At 37.8% G+C, this 27,836-nt stretch overlaps 1 protein-coding gene across 2 annotated transcripts in view; it reads right to left on the minus strand.

Annotated features, from left to right (window-relative positions):
• CUL2 (cullin 2) overlaps window positions 1-22,825 on the minus strand; it is a 40,294-nt gene extending 17,469 nt beyond the window's left edge. The window contains exons 1-8 of one of the 2 annotated variants that reach the window (XM_021542927.2): window positions 22,719-22,825; window positions 19,753-19,891; window positions 14,215-14,317; window positions 12,350-12,444; window positions 9,628-9,733; window positions 6,673-6,755; window positions 1,033-1,129; window positions 824-934 (exon numbers count right to left, since the gene is read on the minus strand). In XM_021542927.2, the coding sequence (XP_021398602.1) occupies window positions 824-934; window positions 1,033-1,129; window positions 6,673-6,755; window positions 9,628-9,733; window positions 12,350-12,444; window positions 14,215-14,317; window positions 19,753-19,871 (714 nt within the window). In that variant the 5' untranslated portion in view covers window positions 19,872-19,891; window positions 22,719-22,825. Of the gene's footprint in view, window positions 1-823; window positions 935-1,032; window positions 1,130-6,672; window positions 6,756-9,627; window positions 9,734-12,349; window positions 12,445-14,214; window positions 14,318-19,752; window positions 19,892-22,509; window positions 22,624-22,718 lie in introns of those variants that run through there. The other variant, XM_021542926.2, reaches the window with a different exon arrangement.
• Window positions 22,826-27,836: the final 5,011 nt, after the last annotated feature.

A 27,836-nucleotide genomic window follows, 5' to 3' on the forward strand; every position in this document is an offset into this window, starting at 1 on the left:
GTATGTAAACATCTGCTCAATAGGTACAAGAGTACATCTGAGCCATTAATAAAATATCTTTTTATAACTCAATGAAGGAAATAGGCTTAATCATAAGACAAGTTATATGAATACTGCCAATAAAAGCACTTACACTCTGTGAATATGAGGGGGGTCTAGGAAGCTGCAGACTGCCAATGATAGGCAGAACTGTTTTTTGTTTAGTTGAAGCATTCGCCTGTCCCTGAATTTCAATATAGGTGTGTAACCATCAACTTAAAAGCAACTTCACAGTCCTCTTCTCAACTCTTCTTTCTTGGTAGTGAGGACAGTACAGGACCAAGAACTAACTCCTAGTGTTGTATTAATCTTTGTTTTCTCAAACCATATATAAGAATTCCAAGTAATTTAACCACAACATAACTTCATACACCACAAAGCAAAATGAAAGAAAATCCACCTCAGAGTATGTAATTTTTAATAATGTTTTGGAACAACTTGTATTTTCTAACCACATATTGCTAAAACTCTAGTGTTACCTTACTCAAAACTGAAAGAAAATAAGGAAGGGAGGAAATAATACTAATCAACCTGATATATTTTATTTTTCTTTTTGACTTTTCATGCCATTGAGTCATAATTTATTATGAAATATTTTCAAAATGACTTTCCATCCATAGCAAGGTTTGTAATTAACGTTCAGATTAACCATGTCACTAAAAAATATGATTTCGATTACATAAAAGTGTAAAACACAAAGAACAACTATGAGAACTGTAAAGGACAACATGTATCATCAGTAAAATTATTTTAATTACTGCATATGCACTGAAGAATCTCTTACCTTCTCCATGTACTGTGAGCAATTTGACTCTTGCAATAAGTTCGAAGCTTCTTGTTTATAATACTCCCCTGTTTCATTCAGAAAAGGACACTCAAAAATTTCCTGATAAAACTAGAAGAGAGATTTTTTTTTTTAAAGGACATTAAACTAATGTATATACTAGATTGACATTCCAAATTAAAGATACATAATCAGAAATGTGTATCTACCTTTAGGGGGAATTTTTTCTTATACTGTTCAACATGAACAAAGGAGTTAATAACCCCATGGATTACTTTCTGGTTTGGGTCTTCTCCACAGCGATCACTGAAACAGACAAAGAAAACATTTATGAAAATGCAGATTTCTGGTGTAACTCATCTATAGCCAAGTGAAATAAAATTGGATGAACACATTTTCCAGTAAACTCCCCTGCTCAAATTGGCAAAATAAAAGAAGATTAATCTTAAAATAAAAAATGCACTTCTTTCTCTTATATACATTTAAATTGTTCAGATAGTTACTCATAAACAGTTCAAAAGCATTTAAAGGTTGTGAGATTTCCAAATATTTGCTAAGGATCTAAGTATTCCAAATTATATATTCTATGCAAGTAGTTTAAAAGCAACAGTAATTTCCATCTTGTATTTGTAGCCTTTATTACATAGACTACCTTTACCCTCTTCCTCCTTCTAAAAAATCCATCCTTTTTACCAGCACCACAACAATAAGCATGCTGTTTTCTTTTCTGAATATCTACTATTCAACATGTAGATTTCAAGTGGAATAAATAACACACCTGGCCCATTATGTCACAATATTTAATCATACAGGAAAGGAAAACCTTACATCTTCCAGTCAAGTTCTTAGCTTCAAACAAAGGAGTTGAAGTGAAGAAAATGTTGTCTTTAGTTCCACTCAGGTGAAAATAGAAGTAATTAAAATTAGTGTTTTAAAAACTAGTGTTCAGTCCTTTGCAAGGACTGGGAAATACCAGCACTCAAAACATCAGAGACTTCCTCCTAAGACATGAGAAGTTCTAAAATAATACCTCTTTTCATATGTACTTTGCTATTACATAAAAAATATTCTCTAACTCCTAAGGTGTTAAATAGGACCAAAATATGATTTGTGAAAGTATATTTATGATTAAGCATCAAAGACAAACATTACCATATACCCATCTAGGCTGGGGTAAAATGGGAGAGAAGTAATTTTGCAAATGTCATTTATTTTGGTTTGTAATCAGGAAAAACTCCAGAGGATGCTTATGAGCTGTGGAGGTTTACCAGGACAGCCCCACCAGCAGTCACTGTATTATGCACATCAGACCACCTTCATGTATTCACAACACTGTTAATCATGGATATTGCTTTCAAACACTACTGGTTTTCAGTTCTGAAAACTTAAGCTCATGATGGGTGTAAAGAATTAGCTGTCTTAATAGACAATGAACAGTCACTGTATGGTTTATGCAGCTTTATTATCCATTGCAAATTAACTGAACAGACGGGTTCCATCAGGGATGGTCTGATTTTCATTATCCATTACAAATGAACTGAACTGATGGGTTCCACCAGATATGGTGTGATTTTTGCACACAGGAAACAGGAATATTTCATCTGGTTGTGGAGCTGAACCAGTGGATTAAACCTGGGTTTGGGTACATGTAATGACACCCTGCACCCTTGCCAACATCTCTCTGCGGGGTCTGGTTTATGATGGCAGAGGCAGCAGCACAGAATCATAGAGGGGCCCAGGAGCATGAAGAGCTGCAGGATGCAGCAGCCTGTGAACACAGGGCTAGGCCATGTAGCATAGGAAGCCACAGAACTAAAAGCTGATCATAGTACAAATGGGGCTCTGGTAAGACACAGCCCAGCCCAGCTCCCACATGCAGGGCTCTGGACCTGGTACAGAAACACAAGCAGCATTACTGGAGGAACAGCTCAAGTCCCAGCTTCCCTCTGCTCAACAGGCCAGTTGACACCTTAGCCGATACATGTGTGGGAGGGGAGCGGGCAGCAATGGCCAGACCCAGGGGACTCAAAGGAACATTAGTAAAAAGCTGTATAAGTACAGGAGACACACTCCATGGAAGAGCTGGAAGGAAGGAAACACGCTTTTGAAGCAGAGGTCAGATGGCACAAAGGTAATAAATGAAAACAAACCCAGCACAGAAACAGGCTTTGCCTGCTTTCGCAAACATTTCAGGTTTTTATTTACACCAATGGCACCCTGCTCCCAGGAATGTGAAGTGCAAATGTCAACAAAATTTGGCAGAAGTTTTATGGACAACTTTCCCATAAGTTGTAGTAGTAAGAACAACTGCACACTAAAATGGAATTGGTGACCCTGCAAAGGTAGAAGTCTATGAAACGTTTATTTTCCTTCTTGGCAGCACTCAGCAAGCAATACAGACACATAAAGCTACAGAGCATCTGCAACACACGTTGAAGCAGGGATATCCTGTGATATCTTGGGTATAAGGGTATGATGACCTTTGGAAAGGAATCTGGATAAAAATATTAAGTGCTAGAAACACAAGTTCCACTAATTCAGGTGGTGACAAGTGTTGTTTTTTTTTTCCAAAGGAAATGAAGAAAGCTACAAAACACAAGAAAGTTGTGCTGATTTATATTAACTCTATCTTGTTCCTATCTTCAGGCTCAAGCTAAAGTGGATGTTCAACATGTATTGTACAGTGTATTACTACAGCCCCAAAGAACATTTAAAAAATTTCAGGTACAATAACTAAATATCAGATTCATTAAAAGAAATCTCTGCTATGTAGGACCAAGGGTTTTTCAAGGAAAATTACCTATAGAATTCATTGTGAACTTGATGAAACTGTTTCAAACACTTTTGAAAAAGTTAATTTCCAGTAGCTTTAATTTCAAACAAATGGTATAGATAATGCATCAGCTTAGACAGGAGTAAGTCCAGTTAGTTAGAAAGTGGCATTAGTAGAGAGGCCTCTCTCAGTTACTCTGTACTAATCACATTTTCATTTGAGATAGCACCTGAGCAATATCCAAATTATTTCTGTTTAAGAATTGCATGGATGAATTTTCTCACAATTCAAGATCTTGTCGGCTTCCTGTTGTGTTGACACAAAAATGCTTAAGTTGATATTCAGCTTTCCTTGTAGGAGGAGTGTTTGGGCTAGAGGAATTGGGATGAAAGCGTTGTACTTGGAACTCTATATTAGGAGTGCAGTCAGACAAGACAGGCTTAAGTGATTTAAGAATTCTCTGCTGTTCAAGGGGGCTGATCCTGCTCTCTTTTGCTCAGACACAGGCCTCCATTTGCTTTGGCACTCATCTAATGCTTTGCTGAACTGACTTATGCCAATCTGGTGAAACAATATCCAAAATGGTTTTCTGTCACATTAGCAGTTCAGCTGGGTCACTAAGGGACTAGGTGAGCACCAAATCTGGCACATGGAAGGTAGCAGAGGACAGCCTGCTCCTTTTTGGTGTCAGTAAACTCTTAGATAAGTTTAGCTATCTTGTTCAGCTGAGCCACAAGCCACTACGTGTATTTCTTTATTTTCATGTATCAAAAAAAGTTTATTGTAAATTTTAATGTATAACGTATTGCACAAGCTTATAGCTTCTAAAAGGTTGGCGTGCTCAAGGCTATAGTCAGGAGTCTTAAAAATCCAGTTAAATACATGGATAAAGTAACATTTGAAAGAAGAATTTGTGGCTCTGCTTCCCTACCTTTTTCATTACAAAGTAAGAAAGCTACTTTTATATGCAATAATTTACTACAGTGTTGGATATCAACTCCACATACTGTTGTATGCTACACAAACTTCCTGCCTAGAAGTAGTTCAACTGTCCCATCTACATTAATTTATTTTTTAAAGCATTGTAATAAATTGAACCATACACAAACAGCTACTATGAGGAAGGTCTACTGTAAATAGAGGGTTTTTTAAGCATATACATGTATTAGCAATTTTATTAAAACTTTGAAGTTATATTAATCCCATACATATTCTTGCAAGTCTGATAGATATAACTTATGGATATCCACCTTGTTTAATCCCTGAATTACTGAACTCAATGCTAAAAGGCATTTAAATCACTTGCAGTAGCGTCTTTAAAACTGCCTCTTAAAAGCTGTATTGACCACTGAAATTACAGCAAAGAACAGCAACAAGGCTGTTGTTACATGCAAAGGCCATCCTCAGAATCCCCATAGGGAGCAGTGCATTTCATGACAGCAGGAAAAAAACAGCTACAAGAAGTGGTTCTCTCTTATATAATTCATTAAATGATACACAGATCACAAAGTGGCTAGAAGAAACTTAGTGTGAATTGTTGGATGTATATTTTGAGAAGCAGAACGGAATTAACTTCTCTGAGATCATACAAAAGACTCCTTAATAAAAAAATGGGGGAAAAAAATCCCAATCCAACCACTAGAGAGCATGCCCAAAGTTTTATTTCAAAGCTTCCAAATAGTTTAGCAACAAATACTTTCAACTTGTTACACTCTCGAGATCAAATGCCTCTGAAACACTGCCTCCCAGTGACAGGCTTGATCTAAACACCCTGGGGCAATCTGCCTCAACCTAAACACAGACCATTATTTTAAGGGGCATCAGATGTCTGTTGAAAAAAGTTTTCATAGACATTTCTACTCCCACCCACCAGTGAAATATATACATTAAGTAAGACAAGTCTTCAGCAACACTATGCTTCATGTAGCAAAGGAGAATGTTCTTCACCATGAATTAGGGAAATCTCCATTTACTAAAAATAGTTTGAGTAAAAATGGATAAAGCACTATTAAGTCCTGGTTACAAAGGAACCATGAGTCAACAAGGGGAAGCAAATAAATACTTCCTGGCTTCAGAAATGCCATCAAAAAGAGACATCATATCCTTCCTTTACTTTGTTGTCCAATATGTAATTCAGGAATGAAAAATACAAATAAACTATTAAAATTAGGTTTTCAATGCCTTACAGATATTTTTTCTGACCAAGTGCATGTTCAAGGAACCTCAATCTGCCAAAATACCTCTCTCCTTCAGTTTGTCTACAGCAGTCTGGTCACCTGAGTAAGCGCTTAAAACAACCCCAGAGTTATCATAAACAGTGGTAGAAGTGCAGAAACTGATGAAACTTACAACTACACACAAGATCTGTAGTAGATCCCAAAATTTGTTTATTCATAAAATAGAAGATCCTTTAGAAGTTAATCAAATAAAAGTTTTAAATCAAAGCTTGAAAAATCTCAAGCGCTTTGGTTTTGTTTAGAAGTAGTAAAAAAAAAAAAAGATATTCATAAATAAAACAATAACTTTCCCTCAAACTACAAAAAATAATTATCTTCATTTCATTCAAGACAAACATGAAAAATGATAAGTGAAGGTACTGATCTGAAAAACAGAAACCCAGAAGCTTTTTCACTTGCAAGAATTGCTCTGGGTTCCATGCAAACACAGCTTCTCTGGCTTTGGCAAATCTCTGCCCAAGGCCTATTCCTTAACTTGACTGACAGCACAGAAGCTAAAGGTAGTCAGCATTAGGTGGAGAAAAAGGTAAAATGTATCCTATGGGACCTAGACAGTTATTCTAACTCCTGTTATCCAATTAATAAGAAGGGTTGCTGAAACAGAAAGATCATTATTCTGTGGTTACAGGGAATTCACTGCCTTTTTCTACACATGAAAGCCACAAACACACAGCTACAACAAGAAAAGCTGATTGACCATCATAATCAGAAAAGAAGTTACCTTAAAAAAAACAAACATAAAAATTGTGTAAAAGTCCACAGATTTTCAAAGTAAAAGAAGAAAAAGAAGTAAAAAAAAACCCACATTATGTTAAAGCAAGAAACAATCAAACACTCACTTTTTTATTTCTCGGAGGAGCATCCGAATAAGGATGGCCTGCAGTGGCTCAATCATTAATTTTCTCCACATATCAAGAGCTAGCTGTCAGGACACAACACAAGTTTATATCAATAAAAAGTACATTTAAAAAAAAACCTAAAAACCACCACACCAAAACCAGAACAGTACCAAAGATGACACAATTCCCCATTGAGGATTTTTAAAATTCAGTTGTTACATAACCTCTTCTTTCCCTACTTGGGCAGTATATGAATGCTGGCTTCCCAGCCTGCATTCTTTCTACACATCTCATAGAACTGATTCATTCCTTGGTTCTACTCCAAGTATTCTCAAATACATGTAAGGACTCCAAGCAAGTTGGTTACAAAGGCAGATTTTGAGACTACACATAAAAAAAACCATCTGCATGGCAATAGGTAAGTAACATACCTTTCTAATCAAAGTCTGAATGTGTGTAAACACCAGTATTTCTATCAATGATTGCAAAATGAGCCTCAGCTGACAAAAGGAAATTTCTTTTGGCCCATTTGTCAGAGGTCACAGTCAAAGATACAGAATCCTTTCATCCAACGCACAAAGAACATCTCGAAACTAAGATACTTACATCTTCAGCAAAGTCACTGGCAAGCTAACATTTGGCTTCTAATGGAATTCAAATCAGTTCAGGAATTCATCAATTCTTACAAGTGAAGCAGTTGCTCCCAAGGTACACCATTTTTAAAAACAGAATTGCAATAGTTCAAATGAGCTTTTGCACTTGAATCAAAGTCAGATTTAAAGCCCAAAAGGGATGTGATCCCTTATACACAGAGAATAATTGCATATAGGAGACCTACAAAAACACCTGCCAGGAAGTAGTAGACTGGAAAAAAATGAAACTGCACAGTTCAGTAAGGACAGAGGGAATATTGTTTCTAAGAAAGCTTTGATACAACTAACAGTTCACTAGATGGAAAAATTAAACAATCAATCAGGTATGCCTTAAATGAAAGCAGGTACATAGCTATCAACTGCCAATCTGACCCACTCTGTGAAATAAATCTCCTTTTTAAAAAGCAGACAAATGAACGTGCTCCAGCTGTCACAGCTATTCAGCATCCATGCTGCAATACAGGGTTAAGAAAGTAAACCTGACACAACTGCACCATAAGCAGGCTAAAGGAGAGGTAAAGGTTTGCTTATAAAGCCAAAGACAGATCATGTTTTGAAACAAAGTCATCTTAGGAGCAATTTTCACTGTCATGCCTTGTGGAGAGTAGTTGGAGGACAGTTAAATTTCTGTAAGACAACAGGAACTCATCCTGAATGAAAGAAGCCAGCTGAAAAAAGCCAGCTCTGGAGAGAGGGGGAAGAAAGGAAAAGAACTGATACATTTAGTAACTATGAGGTGAGGATAAACAAGCTCAAGTAGATCTCTTCTGAATGTGGTCTCTAGCATGGTCTGTCTCACATATGAGGCGGAAGCAAAGTCAAGTTGCCTATTGGAATTTTCCTGTCAAATAAACTATAGACAGATCAATCCAGCAACTTGATGTATTAGTTCAAGACAGCTTCTCCCACTTGAGGATAGGGACTGATCTTATTTCTCCAACTAGACTGGCAATACTGAACGTGGCAGTTTTCTCCATTTTCCAGAATCAGGGGAAAAAAACCCCAGAAGGCACATCTTAAATACCTTCTAGCTCAGGGTTCCCACAAAGCCATTGAAAACTCAGGAGACTGAAATCAGTCATAGGAGTTCAACTCAGAAAAGCAGTCTCCTTCACCATGCATTCATAACATACAGAGAAGAAAAAAGTAATCTCTTGCAAGCACTGGCAAACTACTTTCATTAACTTATCTCACCCTGTATATTTCCTACTACAACAATTACTGAATGTCTGAACACTTGTGGGGATGAAGAACTGTTTGAAGCTGTGCCCACACACCTCACACACGCACGTCTGCTCTCATGTACAGACCTACTGTTACACACCTCGGAAGAGCTGAGCAAGAATGGACTTGTTTAAGATTACTGAAAAGCTCCCAAAGTATTGTTACAACACAAGAATGACGTTGAGACAGAATCTTCAGAACAGAGAGTGCAGCTCTGCTTCTAAAAATACTGGGCATTATTTCTGTAACTTCACGCTGAAACTGAAGAGAACTATACATAAAATAAGCATGTTTGCCCTTGGGTAGATAAAGTCCAGATCATTTCAGTCATCTAAAATGGCATAAATGGTAGTTCATTCAATTTTAAAGTGATAAACAACAAATAATTTTACTTCTGCCAGAGCCCTTGTACAATCCAAAGAATAAAAGACAGAATCCTACATGAACCATAATGAAGGAGAAAATGCTTTCAAAACAAAGACTTGATAAACTTGCCAAGTTTAGGTCAAGAAATGGAGCTCATCTTGTAGGTCAAGAAATCTAGCAATGAATTCACCAAAATAAAGCTGCAATTTAATATATGAATGTAGGACTCAAGTCTCCATTACTTTTCAGGACAAAGGGGTGATTGCCATAAACCTAAACCTACACCAGTTGTGAACAGATATTAACTTTACTGCCTTGAGATTCTTAAGAAAAGCTTTTATACTTTGTCACATCAAGAAATAGAAGCCTAAAAACTAATATTTAAAGGGCTTCAAAAACAAAAGTATACTGCTTCTTCAACATGTTTTCTAGATAGCAGTATCACTTAAGAATCTAAAGTTTATTTGCTAAGTGTTCCTATTATCACATTTTAAGCCCAGATTTTCCAACAGTTTTTATACTTGTTTTTTTTCCCTGCCAGGTCACTCTTATTTTCTACACCAAAATTGTAATCTCATTTTACAAGGAGAATAGTGCTTACATCTACAACATTTCTGTGACATAAAAGAGCAAAAATGTTTCAAAGGACAAAGCTGAACTAATAGCATTCTGAATACTGTTTCTAGCCAACCCTACTTTCAGAAATACCTACCTCTCCAATTTCCATCAAAGGTTCATTCATATCCACCCCTCCATAACCATACTGAAGATCAGCTTCAGTCAATTTGTTCTTCTTAATAAACTGTGTGTTGAGGTACCTATAGAAATAAGGACATCCTCATCAAAACAGGCAAAAATAAGAAACTTAAAATTAGGTTCAGAATTGTGGAATGTCTTCCATATCACAAAATATAACCTCCTTTAAACAATTCCACTGCTATTTGTAGAAAAATATTACAGTACAAATGACATTGAAAGAATTTACATCACATTGAAACAGTAGTGTTGGTAACAGAGATCAAACAGGATCCTGAAATATCACTGTCAGCATTTTCTTGGTGAACATCTTGTGTAAGAATCCAACCTTTCAACATGCACTGCTTATATACGGATACATGTATGTATGTATTTCTCATACATACACCTATGTGCAAAATAACTCCTAAACTCACTGATTAGTATTAGAGTGCTAGTAGTGTATTTTAATGGTAGAAAAACACTCCTACTATTGGATATTTTTAAGTTAAAAGTATTTCCTTCTACCTGGACTGTTTATGTGTTTCTCTCAGACTGAAATGGAGAAGTACTGCTCATTTTAACAGGGCAAACTTTTGTCTGTTATGATCCCTTATTCAGTTCATGATAACTAGCTAACAGCCAGATGACAAATTTTAAAGAGAAGAATTTTCAGAAATTATTTAAGTAACAGTTATAGAGAAGAAATGCCATAAATGTTATTTTTAAATTCAGTATTTACTACTGTATGCATAGTTTTTATAAAGAACACAAAATGTATTCTATACAAGACCTGCTAAAACATCCCTCTTGACTCTCAGTATTCCCATAGAACAAATACTGTAACATTTTTAAACAGAACCAATTCTTTCCTTTCCTAGATAACTGGGAAAAAAAATTCGAATATATTTCCCAACTACACTATTTCTTACATTAGAAATGCTTAAATGAGCCAACTGAAGAGTTTTTTTTAAATTTCTGATCTAAGCAGAAGTTTTGAGATGCTCAGTTTTAGACACCGAAAAGAGCCAAGTTACTGAAGCACTTTAAGAGCCTCAGAGGCTGCACCTGACTAGAGATGTCTGAACACTCTCGACATGAAGACAAAGGCCAAGCAAAGGAGAAAAGGAAGAACACACTGTGAAATCCTGTGAACTTAAAAGAATTTAGGACACCACAGAGTCCAAAGAAGGAAGATGTGTCCTAGTGCAGTGATGACAAACTGGAGTACAGCAGCTAGTTTGACACTCTTATGAGGTACTGTAACCATGAACTATAAATGCAGGCCTCTTTAGAAGGCTCCGGGCCCTCCATGTCATATCAAACCTGTGAGGACATTAGGAACACCTTGAACACCAGCCTTAAGCAGGCTCCTTGGTGGCATTTTCCCATCTTCCCCCATGGGAACAAAGCCAACAGCTGCCAATCTGCTTTTTCTCATTAAACTTGCTAAGAAGGAAAGCCCTACACTCTCCTCACTTACCCCCCACGCCCCCCCCATTAGTACATACAACAAGAGTAGCACGTAAAACTAAAAATTGCTATACCATGATATGCTGGTATTATTACGAATATTTCAAAGACAAAATGGAACAAAGCAAAAGCTGCACCATGTGTGTTTAGTTTTCAGGATTTTATTTGTAATACTTCTTTTTTTTTTCCTTTAACTGACTTAATTTCAATTTGCTAGATAAGAAAACTCTCCCAAATCACTTGAAATTAAAGTAGGCAGACCAGATCTTTTTGAAGTATCTATAAAACCAGTTACAGCACCAAAACACTGGTAATGCCTAACGTCCAGCATTGGTTTTATCTATTATTTTTACCATCAGAATGAAACAACAACCAAAGATGTTTCTTTCAATGTTCCTTATTCCATCAATTTTATACACTTGGTTTAGTCAAGCACATGTGGGATTTTACTTTCAAACTGAATCCACATTTGTCTTCCTAGCATAATGCACCAAGGAGGATGGGTAAAAAAACAAACCAAAATCAACACTGAAGAAAGAAAAGATTTAACTCGATTTCCAATGATATGATCGATCTCACATTTTAGGAATTTTGCTCAAAAATGCCTCACATTTGAGCAGTGTTTCAAGTATTGCCTATCAGGTTAGAATCAGAGATGCAAGCCTAATTAAGTTTTAAGGGAATCTATTTTAAAATAACTTTCAGATTACCACCTATAGACATTGATCAGTTTTCATTGCTGCAAGAATTATACAATCTAGAACCTGGAATACAAAAGAGTCAACTAAATTATGGTACTTTTTTCAGAGTATGCATGCAATAAGAAAAGAACACCAACTATTAATAAAAAGTAGAATATCTTGAAGCTTTGACTCAAACCGTGCTGGTTCAACTGCAAACTGCAGTACAGTGCCAACCTTGTAGAACTCCTACAATTCTGAGTTTATACACTGCTGGGTTGATTAGCACCAACACATTTGGCACTGCAACATCAAGCAGAATATATTAGTAATGAAAGAACTTAAGAAATTATCTTGGCTACTTACCTGCTGAGGCATTACTCCTTTTTTCTCATGTTCTGCTACCATAACTATATTCTCTCCAAAATTAACCTGAGGCATATTCATCTACTGCTCTCTTTAATCAACACTCTTCAACTTAACCAGCAGATCATGTTAAATTTCATGTTAATTTCAAAGGTTTAACAACTCTTTTGCAAAGCTTACCTGTATAAACAGTCCATATAGTCTGCCCCTTTGCTATACTCTTCCCAGTATCTGTGATACATAACCAGTACTTGTTCTTCAGCTTCCAGAACTCTCTGTGAAGGCACACATACCCCACACACCAGAATTAGTATGAAAATAGCACACACACTTAGGAAGCTATCACGGGATGATCATTTTGGAATAGTATTTGCATATTCAGAATCACGGCAATGACCAAAAAGCTTACACATCTTAATACTATCAAGTTGTGGTAAGCCAGCTAGAACACCTGGACTTGCTTTATTTTGCATATAAAAATAGCAGTCTCTCTACTGTATTGTTTTCTATTGATCTTTTCAGAAGTACCTGCTTAAATAAGCCTGGTTCATATTCTCACATCAAACTGGTGGGATAACTCACAGAACCATACTCTCAGTGACACAGATCAGTTTTATATTCACACAGCTACATGCACTGCACACCAGAACTGACCAACTGTAAAACCACTATGCCTTACTGGAGACAAGTCCTTATATGTACCAAGAATCACAGAATAATACAAGTTTAACAAAGCACAGACATGTATAAATGAAAAAAAGCATTAAAGTTTTTCAAATCTAGGCCCCAATCTTCTGAAATTTAAGCAAATCATTATCTGACAAGCTACTGAACTTCTCAAAATAGATTCATACTTCAGAGAAGTAAGTTCAACCATTTAAACTAATTTGTATGATTTGTGAGGGAAGATGAAATCCTAGGAATTCAACCTTAATTCTCTTTAGAGTTTGTCATTTTAAAATCTGGCTCCAGCAGCAAAGAAGCTCATGCAAAAAAGGGTAAAAAAATACGAAAGAGGAAAGTTGGTAGACAAAACAGAATTTTCCAACATTATTTCAGAGACAAGTGGTAGCTAGCCAATTTAAAAACTGGATGTATGCCTTCCACTACTTCCCAAAGCTTCCACTGTTCTGGCACCTCCCTGATTATCCTACATGAGCTTATTCATCTCATTAAATAAATGAAGAACTTATTTGGCAGAGTTCTGTGCTAGTTTAGTGAACTTATTTAGTCTGAGTGCCAGAATTAACCTCTCTGTAGCCAGTGGAACTGCCTGTTAAGATACCCAGTCTATCTTGTCAAATACTCAGGTACCTAAGCGTGAAGCCACTTAGCAGCACTATGCAGAATTTGCGATGCTTCACCCAATATAAAGACACTGAAAAGCATCTTATTTAAATCTAGTTCTCTTTTTACTGATATAGATGGAGGTGCCATACATCTGTCCTATCTACAAAACATGATGAATTATAATTTTAATGAAATTTGCTGTCTTAGCTGATGAAACAGAACTTAACACAGCTATATAGACATACAAATATAGTTGTCATAATAAATAATTTGCCATTATTTCATCTCCTCCCAAGTGTTTATTTCCCACATATTTCAGAAGGTTTATGTTTATTTTTTAAGAGAGTATATACAATCAGTTTCCAAGACACTAGAGCAGATACATTTATCTTGAAACACAAGTCTAATGACAAACTACAAACACTTGCAAAATGAAGATGCTTCTCTAACTTGTTTGATTATAAGCATTCAATGTAAAAGAAAGAACTTGCTTTTCAAGCCAATGACACTATTGCATAAACCATAACTGTTGGCTTAGAAATAAAATTATTTCTTTTGTGTTGCAAATCAAAAGGTATCTATAATACCTGCCTACATTTGTGTCCATGTGGTGACATGTGTTATATATATTTCATATATACAAGAATTGTGTCTCTGCAACTCTGTCATCTGTGATTTTGTCTCATAAAAACCTATAAAAAGTCAAAAAAAGGATGAAGAACACCTACATGGACATCAGTAACTGTACAGGTTACCTTGTGCAAATGGCGTACATGATTCTCCAAAAAAATTTTAGTCTCAGTATAAAGTCTCTCTCCAAGAGGTTCGGGATAGGCCACACACAAAGCATAAATGTCTCTGGGCTCAAAGTCAAGGTTTGTAATTAAGCGTGAAGACAATATAAACAAAGTTTATGATTTACAGAACCCTTTCTCCTCCCCACATGCAGTTTAGGTTTTGGGGTTTGTTTTACATCAAGCAAAAAAGATAAAATGCATAATTTTCTGAAATTAGTGTAAGTATTGGCTTGTGCAGAATCCAAGTTTACAGCATCAATATTAAATTTTAAATACTGAATACTTAGGCAGTATTAGAGCTAAGATCTTGAAACTTCTCATAGCCTCATACTGATGTGGCTTCTACCCTTTATTTGCCATGTATAATATACAATAATCTCAAGGTGAAAAAGCAGCTTTCATGCACCATTCTTCTGTATTTGCAGCCAGCATGAACTGAAATTCTTCTCATATAATGGAAAGGAGCACTAATTAGATCAAGAACATGATTAGTTAAGTACATGGTGAAGCAGACTTCAATTTCCCTTCCTGGAGTCCAAAATAACTTACTGTCCCTGCATTTTGCCCTCACCTCCACAGGTAAAATAATTTCAGGGGACACTGAAAATTAAATAATCACAATGGTAGTGTGGATAAAAAAGAAGTTTATATGCTTTTTAAACATCACAATTTCAGTAATCCTGTTAGATCACAGCCACAAAAAACAGTTGAGTTGCTAATTTAACGGGGCAGCAGCAACATGTAAAGCCACCTTTAAGGTAGTTTTGTCCCTAAACTACCTTGCAGAGCTATACCTTTGGTTTGTATCAAGTTTTAAGAGTAACTTGGGGAAGAGAAGTTATGACTGAGAATTTTGCTTTCAGAAAATTCAAGCAAGGATTAGGTCAGGCTTCACATGAACAACTGCGGGAAATAAACTAAATCTGCAAAAATTACTTTAAAACATGGCTTAACCACTAAACCTAGGCACTTTATAGAGCCAGCCATAGTAGGAATCAATAATTTAGCATATCACTTCAATCAAGGGAAGACACAAGATCTGCTTTCCTCTAGTCTACCCTAAAAAATCATATGCCTGTGTGAAAGGAGGCAGAAGACAGACAGTGGAAGAGTCACCTGCTTAATCTACAGAACAGTGTCAAGCTCTCATCACACAGCTTGTCCAAATGCATGTTTCATTTTTTATATGGAATTACTACTCAAAACAAAGAAGATTCTGATGCAGGAGAACTAATTAGGAAAAAACCCTTTATCTGGCAACTGTAATCTCAGAGATCCCCAACCAGAATCTAATCTTGAGTACATTATTTCACTCATATAGATCATCTTTGCTAGAATTCTCCTTAGAACAGCAAAGTGTTAAATGAACAAAACATTTTGTTCTCCTTAGAACAAAAAAGTGTTAAATGGAAACACTGTGAAACAAAACAGGCAACATCCACTGCTTTGTAACAGTAGCAGCCAATGCAATATACCATCTTGTAAAGTAATGACCAATAATATACCAAAACAAACTTCCAAGCATGCCTTTCCTTATTCTAGAGAAGAAATTTTCTTACAAATGAAGAAAGCTGAATCTAGTACTCTTCCTTGGTATTTGCCACTGTGTTCAATATCAGCAGATACACAAACTAAGAGCTTAATCACAGAAGCACTTGAACAGCACCTCACCCTCCTGTATCAACTAAATACTACTTGCTGGATATCAGGTTTCTCTGGAATTATACAAAAGAAAAGCTATCATGAGACTGAAATATATCTGACTGTAACAAAGCTGTTCTTTCTTGCTCAATTTGTACTTGTTTCTTTATCCATTTTATCTTTGAGTCTAGAATCCAAATTTGAGGGTCATATTAAAAGTGTTGTGACCCTCTTAACAAAAAAAAAAAATCTCTGACATGAAATTAATCCTTAATCATCACTGGTATTTTACTCCATAAACTTAAAGCCTATTTTTCCTGTGCTGCTGTCCCATCAAACAACAGGAAGAAGCCTTCACTGTTCAATAATTTATCTTTAATGGTGAAAGCCATCTGTTCTTCAAGTTCAGCATGCAGTTTTGCAGGGTGAGAAAGGCCAGAGGAAGCTGTAGCCAAACTGCTGCCTAGGGGCCTTCACTCTGTATTGAGAACAAGAACATCAAAACCCTTCTGTGACTTAAGTGCTTTGGTAGTTGCTATTTGAGGGGCATTACCCAGCAATGGGAAACGGAAGCACTTCCAAACTAAGAAGGAACAACAACAAAATTACTACCAACAAGAAAATGCTATATCCAAGGCTACAAAAACTCACAAATATTGTCCTCGGGGTTTAAAAAGCACCTAGTTCAGACTTCTCTAGGCAACTAGTGTAGAGCTTTGGGAAAATTTCTATTCATCAATCTTCTGTAACAGAACCAAAATTTGTAGAGAATTTCAAGACTCAGTCAGAAAGAATCATGACCATATGAACTTTATTTACTCTTCCTTCTTGGCCAGTTGTCTCTAGAGATGCATGTTTAAGTTTCTGGTTCATAATAGGGTCCTTGCAAAACAGTTCATTAGAGGAGGCAGAGCAAACTTAGAGAAAAAAAAAAGGTGAAAAAAAAGCAGATAGTCATGCTGCATACTTTAAAAATAATTCTGTTCAAAGCACAGCTGTCCCTGAGTACTGTTGACCTTATTTTAACTTATTGGGTAGAAATCCCAAGACAACACAGGAAGAGCTTGATGTTCTACCTGTTAAAAAAAGTTCTAGGTAAAAGGCAGTTACCAAAGTATAGAGGAACTACCTACCACTCTCTAACCAAGCCTTAACTTTAAATCACGTCTATGCCTACTGAACAGCCTTGCAAGTGATACAATGTGTTCACAAGAACACCCCAAACAGAGACATAACTGTCACTCATTTACCAATGAAACAAGTTCATACACATGTCCTTCTAGAGAGAATCTGAAAAGGAAATCTGAAGGTCAAAGGTGGCTCAGGATGACTCACATTTTAAATAAAGTGACATATGGTCTTTCAGGTGATCTTTTCCACCACAATGGTTCCCAGCTCATTGCCATTCTACCATTGCAAGTATGAGGTAAAACATTTATTTAAAGATAAGCCATGTTTAACAATAAAATTACCGTAAATTACAAAGGAAACACAATATTAAAGACAAGTTCTGGGAACTAGTGGGGCAAAAAAATAGTTCTAGAAACGGAATATGTGCAGTACAAGCCTGTTATCCCTAAAATACTTTCAGCTTCCATATTCCATCGGATCTTAACTGCCCCAAACAGCACAAGGGAAAGTTAACACTTCGTAGAATACACTGATGCAGATTGAAACAGTGATTGCTTCCTGTATTTTATCCTTTGTTTCCACATCACTCTGTTAACTATACATACAGTACAAAGATCAACTGATACTATCAATGAATCAATGAAATTTTATTTATTGGATTTTATTGAAACAGTTCAACTAATTTGCCATCTTTATGTTGTGCTGATTAAGCAATTAAGAAAAAGTTAATAGAACATTTCCTTTATAATTGCTTTAGATGTTTAGAAACATTACTCCAATTAAATTGAATTTAAGAGAAAATAAATACAAGGAACAAGATGACGTATTTTTTAAATGCCAATTTAAATTTATATCCTTAATATCTTAGTCTTCTTTATGTATAAAACTTGGAAATAGCTTTTATTCCAGCTGTATAGAACTACCAGTTCCACCAGGTTGTTGAGCACTCATTGAGCAGCTTGTGTTAAAACACAAAGTCTGGTTACAGAAGTACTCTGGAAGCAGAAGTACTCAACAACCAACATTCAAGCTGGAAGTTACACAAACTCCTTTGGCCATTCAGTCACAGACAATAAGCCAAAAGGCTCATGCCCGTGCCAAATCAGACACTAATAGTGCCACTTTCCAAGGAATATAATTAAGAGATGATACTAAGTAAGGTCTTAAGAATTACATATCAAATGTTTATTCCAAGACTGCTTCCTGAGTCTGCTGTTCATAAACAATCCTTTTCTGATGTTCAATCAACTGGACTGAATCCCAAAAGAGGATCAACAGCAAACTTGTGTGGAAGGTCTCCACATAAGAAGTTGTAAGCAAAACAGTGTGACGTGGAACCAATACAACAGCTCATGTGACAATTATTTTATATTTAAATGTATTTTAGATACCCTTGTTTAAATGTTTAAAGTTTTAAGCTACAGAATTTAACCACTTGATAAAGACTGAATTATGTAATCCTCAAAAACTGCTTAGAAAGAATGACTACAGAACAACTTCTCAGCATGTAAGTACCCACCTAATTAGTTCAAATTTTTTTTTAAATTCTAGAGTCACTTGAACTTGACTTCAGTACAAGGTCATGCCCCCAGAAATTAATTACAAATTTTTTTTAATGAAAGAGCTCTTAAAGATTATTACACCACAAAAAGTCTCTACAAGAACTAGGAGCTATGTACATATACACATGCACACACTCAAAACACAGGCATGTGGGCAAGCAATTCTGAGAAATGGTTAACATGTTCAGAATGAGATGAGACTTTAGAGTCAAGCTCTGACCCACAGAATAAGCTTATGTTGTAAAAACTTATGTCTAAGCATCTTCTCAGGTGCTTCTTTTTTCACCCACAAGAATTAACAAATAAATAAGTCTAAACAATTCTTCTCCCTCGTAGTTAAACCAAACTATGACCAACCCCTGCAGAAGAGGTGCAAAGCCTCCAAAATTCTCCAATTATTCACCACAATGAAATGGCTAATGTCAGGGCACAGTATAGCTGGTTAGAAACGTTACACTTCTTTTAAAAGAAGGTCACTGAAACTTAAATCTTGTAAAATATTACAGGTCCATTTTACATGTAGAACACAAACCTTTCCACTACAACAATGTATGTACAGTTGTGACTTGAATAGTAAGACCATATGAATGCAGAAAGAGTAGTAATTCTTAAACGTAGCTTAACTGTCACAAGTAATAAGGCAGTAACAGAGGAGGGAAAGGAAGAAGGCTTTTTAATATATCCTTGCTATGGAAATGACTAGTATGGTAGCTATCAGTAGAGTTAGAAATGCAAAGAAGAGGGAGAAAGGTTTATACAGAACAATCTCAACATCCCCCACATCTCAAATTTAAAGATGTGCACTCTCTGTCCTGGGTATTTCCCCTGCTGCACACAAACACTTAAACATACAAGAAAATCTCAGTGTCAGAATAGGGGACACTCAATACCTGCAAAAACAGCTTTAGCATAAGCTAAGTATTATAGCTACCAAAAGTGACTAGAACTGAGGCTAATTAACTTTTTATCAGCATGGTGATTTTCACATAGAATACTTCCCAAATATGCAGAATTTCCCATCCCTTTCAATTTATTCACAGGCCTAATAACAGGTACAGCCTAACAACAAGCTGCCCAGGATCACTGTTGCATAACACAGGTTTACCCTGTGCTAAACACATCACACAAACACATCAAGTCAGATTTTTCACTTAAAGGATACGAGAAGCGATCATTCCACGTTGCTCTTTCAACATAATCCAACATCACAACAGCTTTAATCGTTGTTAGAAGTTTGTTCCATGTTTCATCAAAGTCAACTACTCGTGGTTTCAAGGACATTGTGGGGCTTTAGTGTTAATCTGTAGAAGAATTAAACATGTCAGACAACATTGCACAATCATTAAAAAAGTATACACTTCCTTTGAATTTTTGAATTTAAACTTTGTACACTGTTGCACCACTATGATACAGCGACACAAAGAACACCCACCTCTTCCAAAATGATTCCACAATTCCTCATTTTTAATGCTTTGGAATAGAATATGAATGTTGCATAAGTAGCCTATAACTTAATACCAATTAATCTAACATCATCATACTTTGTGAAGTTCATTATCTCACCAAACTATTCATTTAAGAGTGTCCCATGAAGAAAACAACTTTCCTGTAAATTTTGATTTGTTTACTTTTATCAAAGACTGTTTTAACTGTATCTAAGAAAATTTGGGGTAAGAACAAACTAAACGATTACCACAGTATCTGAAATTCCTACTGTCAGTTTGTAGCCTGTGCTCACCTCAGGCTTTCATGAGACATTTTTGGTTTTACATTTGAAAAGCCACAAAACCCAAAAGCTTTGATCAGGATGTGAAAAAGAAAACACAGGGCAATATGCAGAGCCAGGAAAACACTGATGCCTTTCAAATAAGACATGGCTTGAAAATACAGAAGCTGTGATAGTTATATCCTATCAAAAATAACAGAAGAGATTTATTGAGAAAAAAAAAAAACACTCAACATTAAATTATCTAAAAACTAGGGGGAAAGTAAGGTGATTTTAAAAAGAGACAACTGTGAAGGTCTCATTTTCACTAATTTAAAAGGGATCTGATGTGTGACATTCCATGCACAAAGCAAGTCTAGTTGCTGCTCAGAAACATGACATTGTAAGACTACAATAAAAAATGGAAAGAATACTTCTATTTCCATTTCAAACAGATGGACAAGTGACTCTTGTCTTTCCAAAATTTCAAGGTCAAAAGGGAAAGTAGAAAGCTGGTGACAGACTTTGAGAACAAGAGGCAGACCTCTGTAAGGGAAAGAATGAAATGTCATGCTAAAAAACTATTGAGCAACTAGCTTACTAGATTAACCACTACTGGCTCTTACAGGATATATCACTTCTCAGTTTAAGAAAAAAAGCAGTTAAATCAGATGCAACTTTTAGCATGCATGCACACAACCCATCCCCATGACTAACCAACCAAGCTCCTTAACTGCTGTAAATGTTGTGGTATTTGTAACTTGGCTATTACTTCAATCCATTTATGTTAGCAGGAGTTTACACAGAAAAATCAGTGAGAATTGACAAAACAAAGATCCATCAAGTAACGTAAGCTGAAAAACACACTGATGTATGTTTCACAGAAACATGAACCTTAGTAGAGGCAGACAACAGCTCACTTCCAGGATGGGAGGGGAGAGGGGGAAGTGGTAATCTTCAAAAAGACCAAATACCCCTCTTATGGAAAACACAAGATCATTTCCAGCTGACCCCAAGAAAAAATAATCATGGTCCACAAAAGACACTAAGAATCATAATAACTGCTTCTGTTAATGAAGCTGTACTTGTGTTATATTAGAAGTTGCTGTCTTGGAAACACAGGTGGTACATCCAAGAGAAAAGAGCCCTTTCTTCAAAGAGAAGCAAAACCGAGGGGAAGAAGGAAGGGTGAAGGAAAAGTCCTCACCACAGTACATCCCAATGTCATTAAACGTGTTCAGGATGATTAAAACCTAATAATGTGTAAAGCATCCACATGGTCATCCAAGTATTCCGGAATTAAATTTAAGACAGATTAAATTAATAAGTTTAAGATAACTGTTATTTGGCATTCTCTTACAACTTTCATGGAAATATGAATTTAAGTATGTTTTAGAGATATTTTAACAAGTATGGTATAATTTTTACTATAAGACACTGGACTTTTTGGGGCATGCTGTGCTCCAGTATCAGCGATGCAAAAGCTCACCAACTTTGATTATTAGATGTCTTGTATTGATCACGGTAAGAACCACAGGAGAGCAGAATATCTACCCTAGGGTTTAGACTATTCAGGGTGTGGGAAGCCATACCTGTTTGATAAGCCTTAAGGTAAAGAGATGTTATTGAAACATATTTACTCAGTAAGATAATAAAAGGATGCCGCTTCCATCGCCTCATTCTTTAAAACACACCACTGCCATACAGCATATATTTGTTCACACAAATAAGCACAGCATTCTGTCCAGTATCAAAGAACGCCCCAAATTTCCAAGCTATTTAACCACCTCCATAAGCAGTATTACAAGTCCGTGGCGGGCGCGCAGACAGGGGCAGGAGCACTCGCGTCAAACAGGTGACCAGTGCTGCCTCCCACGCCCGCTGCCCACCTCCCCCTCCACCAAAACAAAAGCGAAACTGGCTGAGGGCGCAGCCAGCGGATAATGAGCGGCCCCGCCGGAGAGGCCGCACCGCGCCCTGCCCGGGGGCAAGGGCAGGAGCCGGGGCAGGAGGCGGCGGGCGGGCGCTGCCGCTCAGGCACCGCCGGGGATGAGGCCCGGGCCGGGGCAGCGGCGGGGCCGGGGCCGGCCGGGGGCAGGGCCCGATCGCCCCCGCGCGCAGCCGGCGGGGTCGGGACCGCCACCTCCCTTCGGCGCGGCGCTCCCGCCCTCAGCGCGGCGGGCCGGGCCGGGCCGGGCCGGGCGAGGGCGTTACCTGGCGGCCCGGGGCCCGAGTCAGCGACCCCCGCCCGGCGTCCCTCGCTCCTGCCCTCGGCCGCGGTCGCTGCCCCGTTCCGTCCTCACAGCGCTGCCATTACCCAAAGCCGCTCGCGCCCCGCCCCTCCGCCGGCGCCGCCACTGCCGGGGTTGGGGCGCGGCCCCGCGGCCCCGCTCGGTGCTGTCGCCGCCGCGCCGCCGCCTCACCCAAGGTGCCGCCACCCCCGGGTTCTCCCCGCTGGGCTTTTTCCGCCGGCCGCGGGGCGAGCTGGGGCCGACGGGTCCCGGCGCTCCGTCACTTTCCGATCGCAGCGTCCCCCGCCGGAGCAGCGGGGTTTGGTACAGCCCGCGCTGTACGGCGAGCGCGGGCGGCCGCGCTTCCCAGCGGCGGGGCGGCCCCGCGCACGCGTCACTCCGCCCCCATGGCGGGACCGCTCTCGGCGCGCCGTCCCGCCAGGGACTCGCGGGGGACGCGGGCTGCAACGGGGCTCTCCCACGGGCGCGGCGTTCCCGGGCTCCGTGTCAGGAGGTCGCCGCTACCTCAGACGGTGGAAGTGTTCCCGTCCCGCCGCCGGACCCCAGCAGGGAGTTTCCCCAGCTTCCAGCACCCTGCTCGGGTGCGGGACGCCCCGGGCAGTGCCTCGGCCCCGGCTGCCTCCGCCGTCCCCTCGGGGCCTCGGCGGAAAGCGGCGACGCGGGGTTGTTGGGTGGGAGTGACAAAGCGGAGTCGCTGCGGAGGCCGAGCCGCCGGGCCCCGGCAGCCCAGCGCCCTGCAGATCTGCTTCAAAAAAAGCTAAAAAAACTAAAAAAAGGAATCATTTAGAGCACATAGTGCAGCTCTCCGTCAGAGACAATAGTCTTCTGGAAAACAGACATTTATTTCTGAAACTTCTCTATTGTTCAAACTACTCAAAACGTCAAAAATAATTATTTCTGTTTTCGAATCAAGCCCTTGCCCGTTTCATTTCCATAAATGAAGTTTTATATTTTTTCCATAAAGCTGGCAGCTTTATCATTAAGCCTTAATGTTTTCCTTTGTGTTCTCTTTTAAAATTATTTTTATTAGCTCCTTCTAGACATTTTAGACACTATTTCAACTTTCTCTGTTTTCACCGTAAACCCCTTTATTTTTCCATTCTGTTAATTTAACAGAAACTAGCAGAGTTTAAAGCTCTTCTATTTGCCGGGGGGGCAGGGAGGGAAGTTGTAACTTTAAGCTTTTGGGTGCTTGCTATTTTCTACAAGTGTTGGATTGTATCTGGGGCACTTTCTCATTTTCTAATATTTTCACATTTTAGTAGTCTTAGCCACAAGTTTGTGAGCTTAGAAGTTCAAATATATGCTGGCACAATTTAATTATCCTGTTTAATCATGCTGTGTGAATGTATTAATTGTACAAGATCACATATCACAAGTTAGACTGCTGCTAATGAAAAACATCCTTATCTATACGCTGCCCAAACATTACACAGTACATATTTTCTAAATTTCTGTTATATGAGGAAGTTTAGTCCTGAGTTAACAGTTATAAACTGGAAACAGATACAGGAAATGAGGTATTTTCAAAACTAATCATTTGGGTTGTTCAGCATGGAAGAATCACGTAGCAATTTTCTGAAATTATGAACATTCACAGTAAGCACAGACTTTAATTAGGTACCAAATCCTCAACTATTCTGCACACTGTTCTACAAGGCTGCAGTTGAGGAAGCACAATTAGGGAGTCACAATTCAGAGGAAGAACATGAACATTACTGCTTTTATGTAAGATATTTAAAAATTGTTCTTGGATTTAAATATATTTAGGAAATAATTCCTACTTAAGTCACAAAATTTTAAAATCTAGATATCCTTTTCATCAAGTTTCTTTGTCAATGGTGTCCAGAGAATCACCACGTGAAAACACAGACCAGGTGTTTCACAGAATGGGGCATTGCAGGAGTCTGAGATGAGCAAGCAGAGAGCATTACTCTGTGTGTGCTACTAAACTCATCTTGCCACTCCCACAGTGCTGCCTACACTTCAAAAGAACAAAGGTTCTTATGCAGATGTAATGTATCTGCCAAGAGCAAGACTAAAACTTGTGTGTATACACCAATGCTTTATGTGAGTGGATATGTGATTTATGAATCAGTGAGTTCCTACCTGCTAAAGCCCAGATCATCTGAATTAACATGCTGTGCAGATGTGCCCAAATAAGCCAGCAATGAAAGTTGCCATTTGGCAAAGCATGACCCATTAATGGTGTCCTCATCTACCTCAGTCATGTCTTGATGCATTTCTTGATGACAGCAGATGTGCAGACCTTTAAATCCTGTTTGACTAAGGCTTAGTGTTGTCTTTCAGCAGTTGTAGATAGAGAAGACACAGATGGGGAACAGATGGAAATTCTGGGAGTTTTTGCAGGATAGTCCTATGGAGAAGTCAATTTCTTCCCAGTAAATTCGTGCTGGTTCTTTATAGATTGTTGATTACAGTAGTGAGTGACACAGGTTATTTTCTACTACATGTACATACCACCTTAAAACTTTGCCACCACATACGCAAATTTATGTTTCTTTGATTACATCTGCTACCCAATCTGCTCACTGTCCTAACCAGTACTGGAGTATTTCCTAAGTTCCCCCATTGTTTACATACAGTTTTCTCTTATCTGATACTTCGGTTTTTCTATTTACATTAACTTGTTTTCTTTGCCCTTATGTAATTAATTCTTTTGGAAGGAGCTGTCTATTTTGTTTATGTTGATGCTACATCTAACACTATTATTCTGGTACAGAACTAGGAATCCCACAGCCCCGAGGTGATGCAAACACTGTATTAAATGTGCCACTATATCACCTAATGCTTCATGTAAAAGCTGGTTTAGAATGCAGTCGGAACTGATACTGAGTATCCACATTCCCCACCACCACCCTCTCATCTGCAAATGTCTTCCATTATACTATCTGCTCTTCTTGTCTTTGATTTAAAATCCTATTTTTAGAGTAACATATTCATTAGCCTTTTTCATGTAGAAAATGAGAATATTGACTGGATTAATTATGTTTTATTCATGTTATATTCAATTTACTGGATGAGTTAGTCTGCATTATTGATGCAGATAATAATACAAATTTTTAAAAATAATATTTTGCTTCTGAAAGCAAAATAAATTAAAGTAAGAATGGACCTTTATTTCATTATAGATATTTTAATCTAGACTTTTATTGTGGGTATTTGTCTTTCATATGGTAATGTGCAAAATATATGTATAAACTGAACAAATCCTTTGTGATTATAAAAATATGCAGTATTTAAGTATTAAGCAATTAAGTATTATTTTTGTAATTTTTTTTTTAGGTTTATGAAGAATTTAAAATGTGTGGTTATTTAATCTGCTTTAATCCCTTTAATTTTAAGAAGCAGATGCTCACTGCACTCCTGGCCACAAGATGTCAGTACTGAATAGATTAAAAAGTAGCAGTTCAGGAGTTTCAGCTTGCACAACCTACAAAACCAACAAAACCCACCCCTTTTGTCCATGAAATAGGAAATCTAGCAAAAGTTGAACTCTCTCAAACAACATTTATTAGTTAGCCATCAAGTGTTTAGTTCAACTCCCAGATTTATTCTATCCTTCCCCAGGACTGCTTGGAAAAAAAATTGCAAATGTAATTTTTTTTCCTATCTATTATTAAAAAGGGGCACCAATTTATTTTCATGTCATTGTAGTTAAGAAGTTATCTGTCTGAGCAAATCTAGTTATTCTTTCCTTTTTTTCCCCAAAAAATTTCTAAAAAATATTCTGCAACATTATTGACAAGCAAAATCATGTATTTAGAACTTGTATTTAGAGATCAATGAGCTGCCAAGACAAGCAAAATCATGTATTGACAAGCAAAATCATGTATTTAGAACTTGTATTTAGAGATCAATGAGCTGCCAAGACTCTATGATGCAATTACTGAGCCTAAATGATTTTATTTAAAGGAATTTTGAGATATTAAACAGCTATGAGGTATCAAAAGAGTAAAACATTCTGGAGCTTTTGTGTGTTCAGTTACAAGGTTGTAAATCCTTTCCGTTCAGTAAGTGCATCAGATGCCAACGGCTCAGTACTTGCTATGTGCTGAGTGAACCAGATATAACAATTGACCAACAAACAAGCAACCTGGCATGAAAGAGGTTTCAGTGTTCCTATTTATCATATTGCTTATCTAAGCATTTGAGAAAAGAATGCAAAAAGCTTCTAAAGAAGCTATTAGGTTCTCTAGCTTTATTTTCTGAATTGTTAAAAATGAAGGAGTCCTGGCTGAGACACCATATGGGTGGGTTTGTGTTAATTACTGGGATTTTGCTTTCAGGTTTAATTTGAATATGAAACTACCCCTGAAATTTACTCTAGTAAATAAGCTAGTTTGTAGTTTTCATGCTTTAGCTTGTATACATAAAATCCCAAAGCTAGTACGGGTTAGGGAAGTGTGGTGCCACAGCTGAGCACATGGAACTGTTCAAATATCATCACTTGCTCCTGCTGGTGGAAATGAGAGAGAGAGCCATGAGAGGATGCTGCACACAGGGGAAGGGAAGCTGCAGTTCCAAGGTGTCGCTGTCGAGGTAGGACGGGAATGAGGAGACTGACTCAGAAGGCTGTAATACTAAAACTCTGATTTATTCAAAATACACCGCTCTTTTATACAGAGCTCCACAAGGACCAAATCCATTGGTTCTGAAGTGAAAACAACCCACAGCATTGGTGCAGAGTGTTTGACACACAGTGATAGAACTTAACTATAAACAATGTGAAAAACAAGAAAGATAAAGCATTATTTACATTCTTTCCCAGCTCTTTCCCAGGCTTTTTGCCTGGCTAGAAACTCAGTTTCTTTCTTTGACTGAATCTGACACCCACACCAAGGAAGTTCTGTTACGTCTACCAGGTCATGAGCCAGGAATGTATTTGTTTATAGTACCAGCAATGAACCAAACAATATTCTAAATGTCTCCCCTTTTGATTCAGAAATTATGCAATTATCTTCAGAAAGTGGTTCAGGTCCCTTTTAGCAGTGCCTTTTAATAAAAGGCCCATAGATCATGTGTACTTAGATGTGTACATAGATGTGCACTGCTGTACAATCATTTTTAAAAATCATAGTGAAATAATCCTTTCATGGATATGCAGCAACACAGTGAAAAGACATTGCTCAGTACCTCCAGTCCTGTGTTCAGTTCTACGCCTGCCACTTCAAGAAAGACATTGAGGTGCTGAAGCATGTCTGGAGAAGGGGAATGAAGCTGGTGACGTGTATAGAAAATAAGTCATATGAGAATGCAGCTGGGGCA

Source organism: Lonchura striata, chromosome 1 (assembly GCF_046129695.1).
Source record: "Lonchura striata isolate bLonStr1 chromosome 1, bLonStr1.mat, whole genome shotgun sequence".
NCBI classification, from domain to species: Eukaryota; Metazoa; Chordata; class Aves; order Passeriformes; family Estrildidae; genus Lonchura; species Lonchura striata.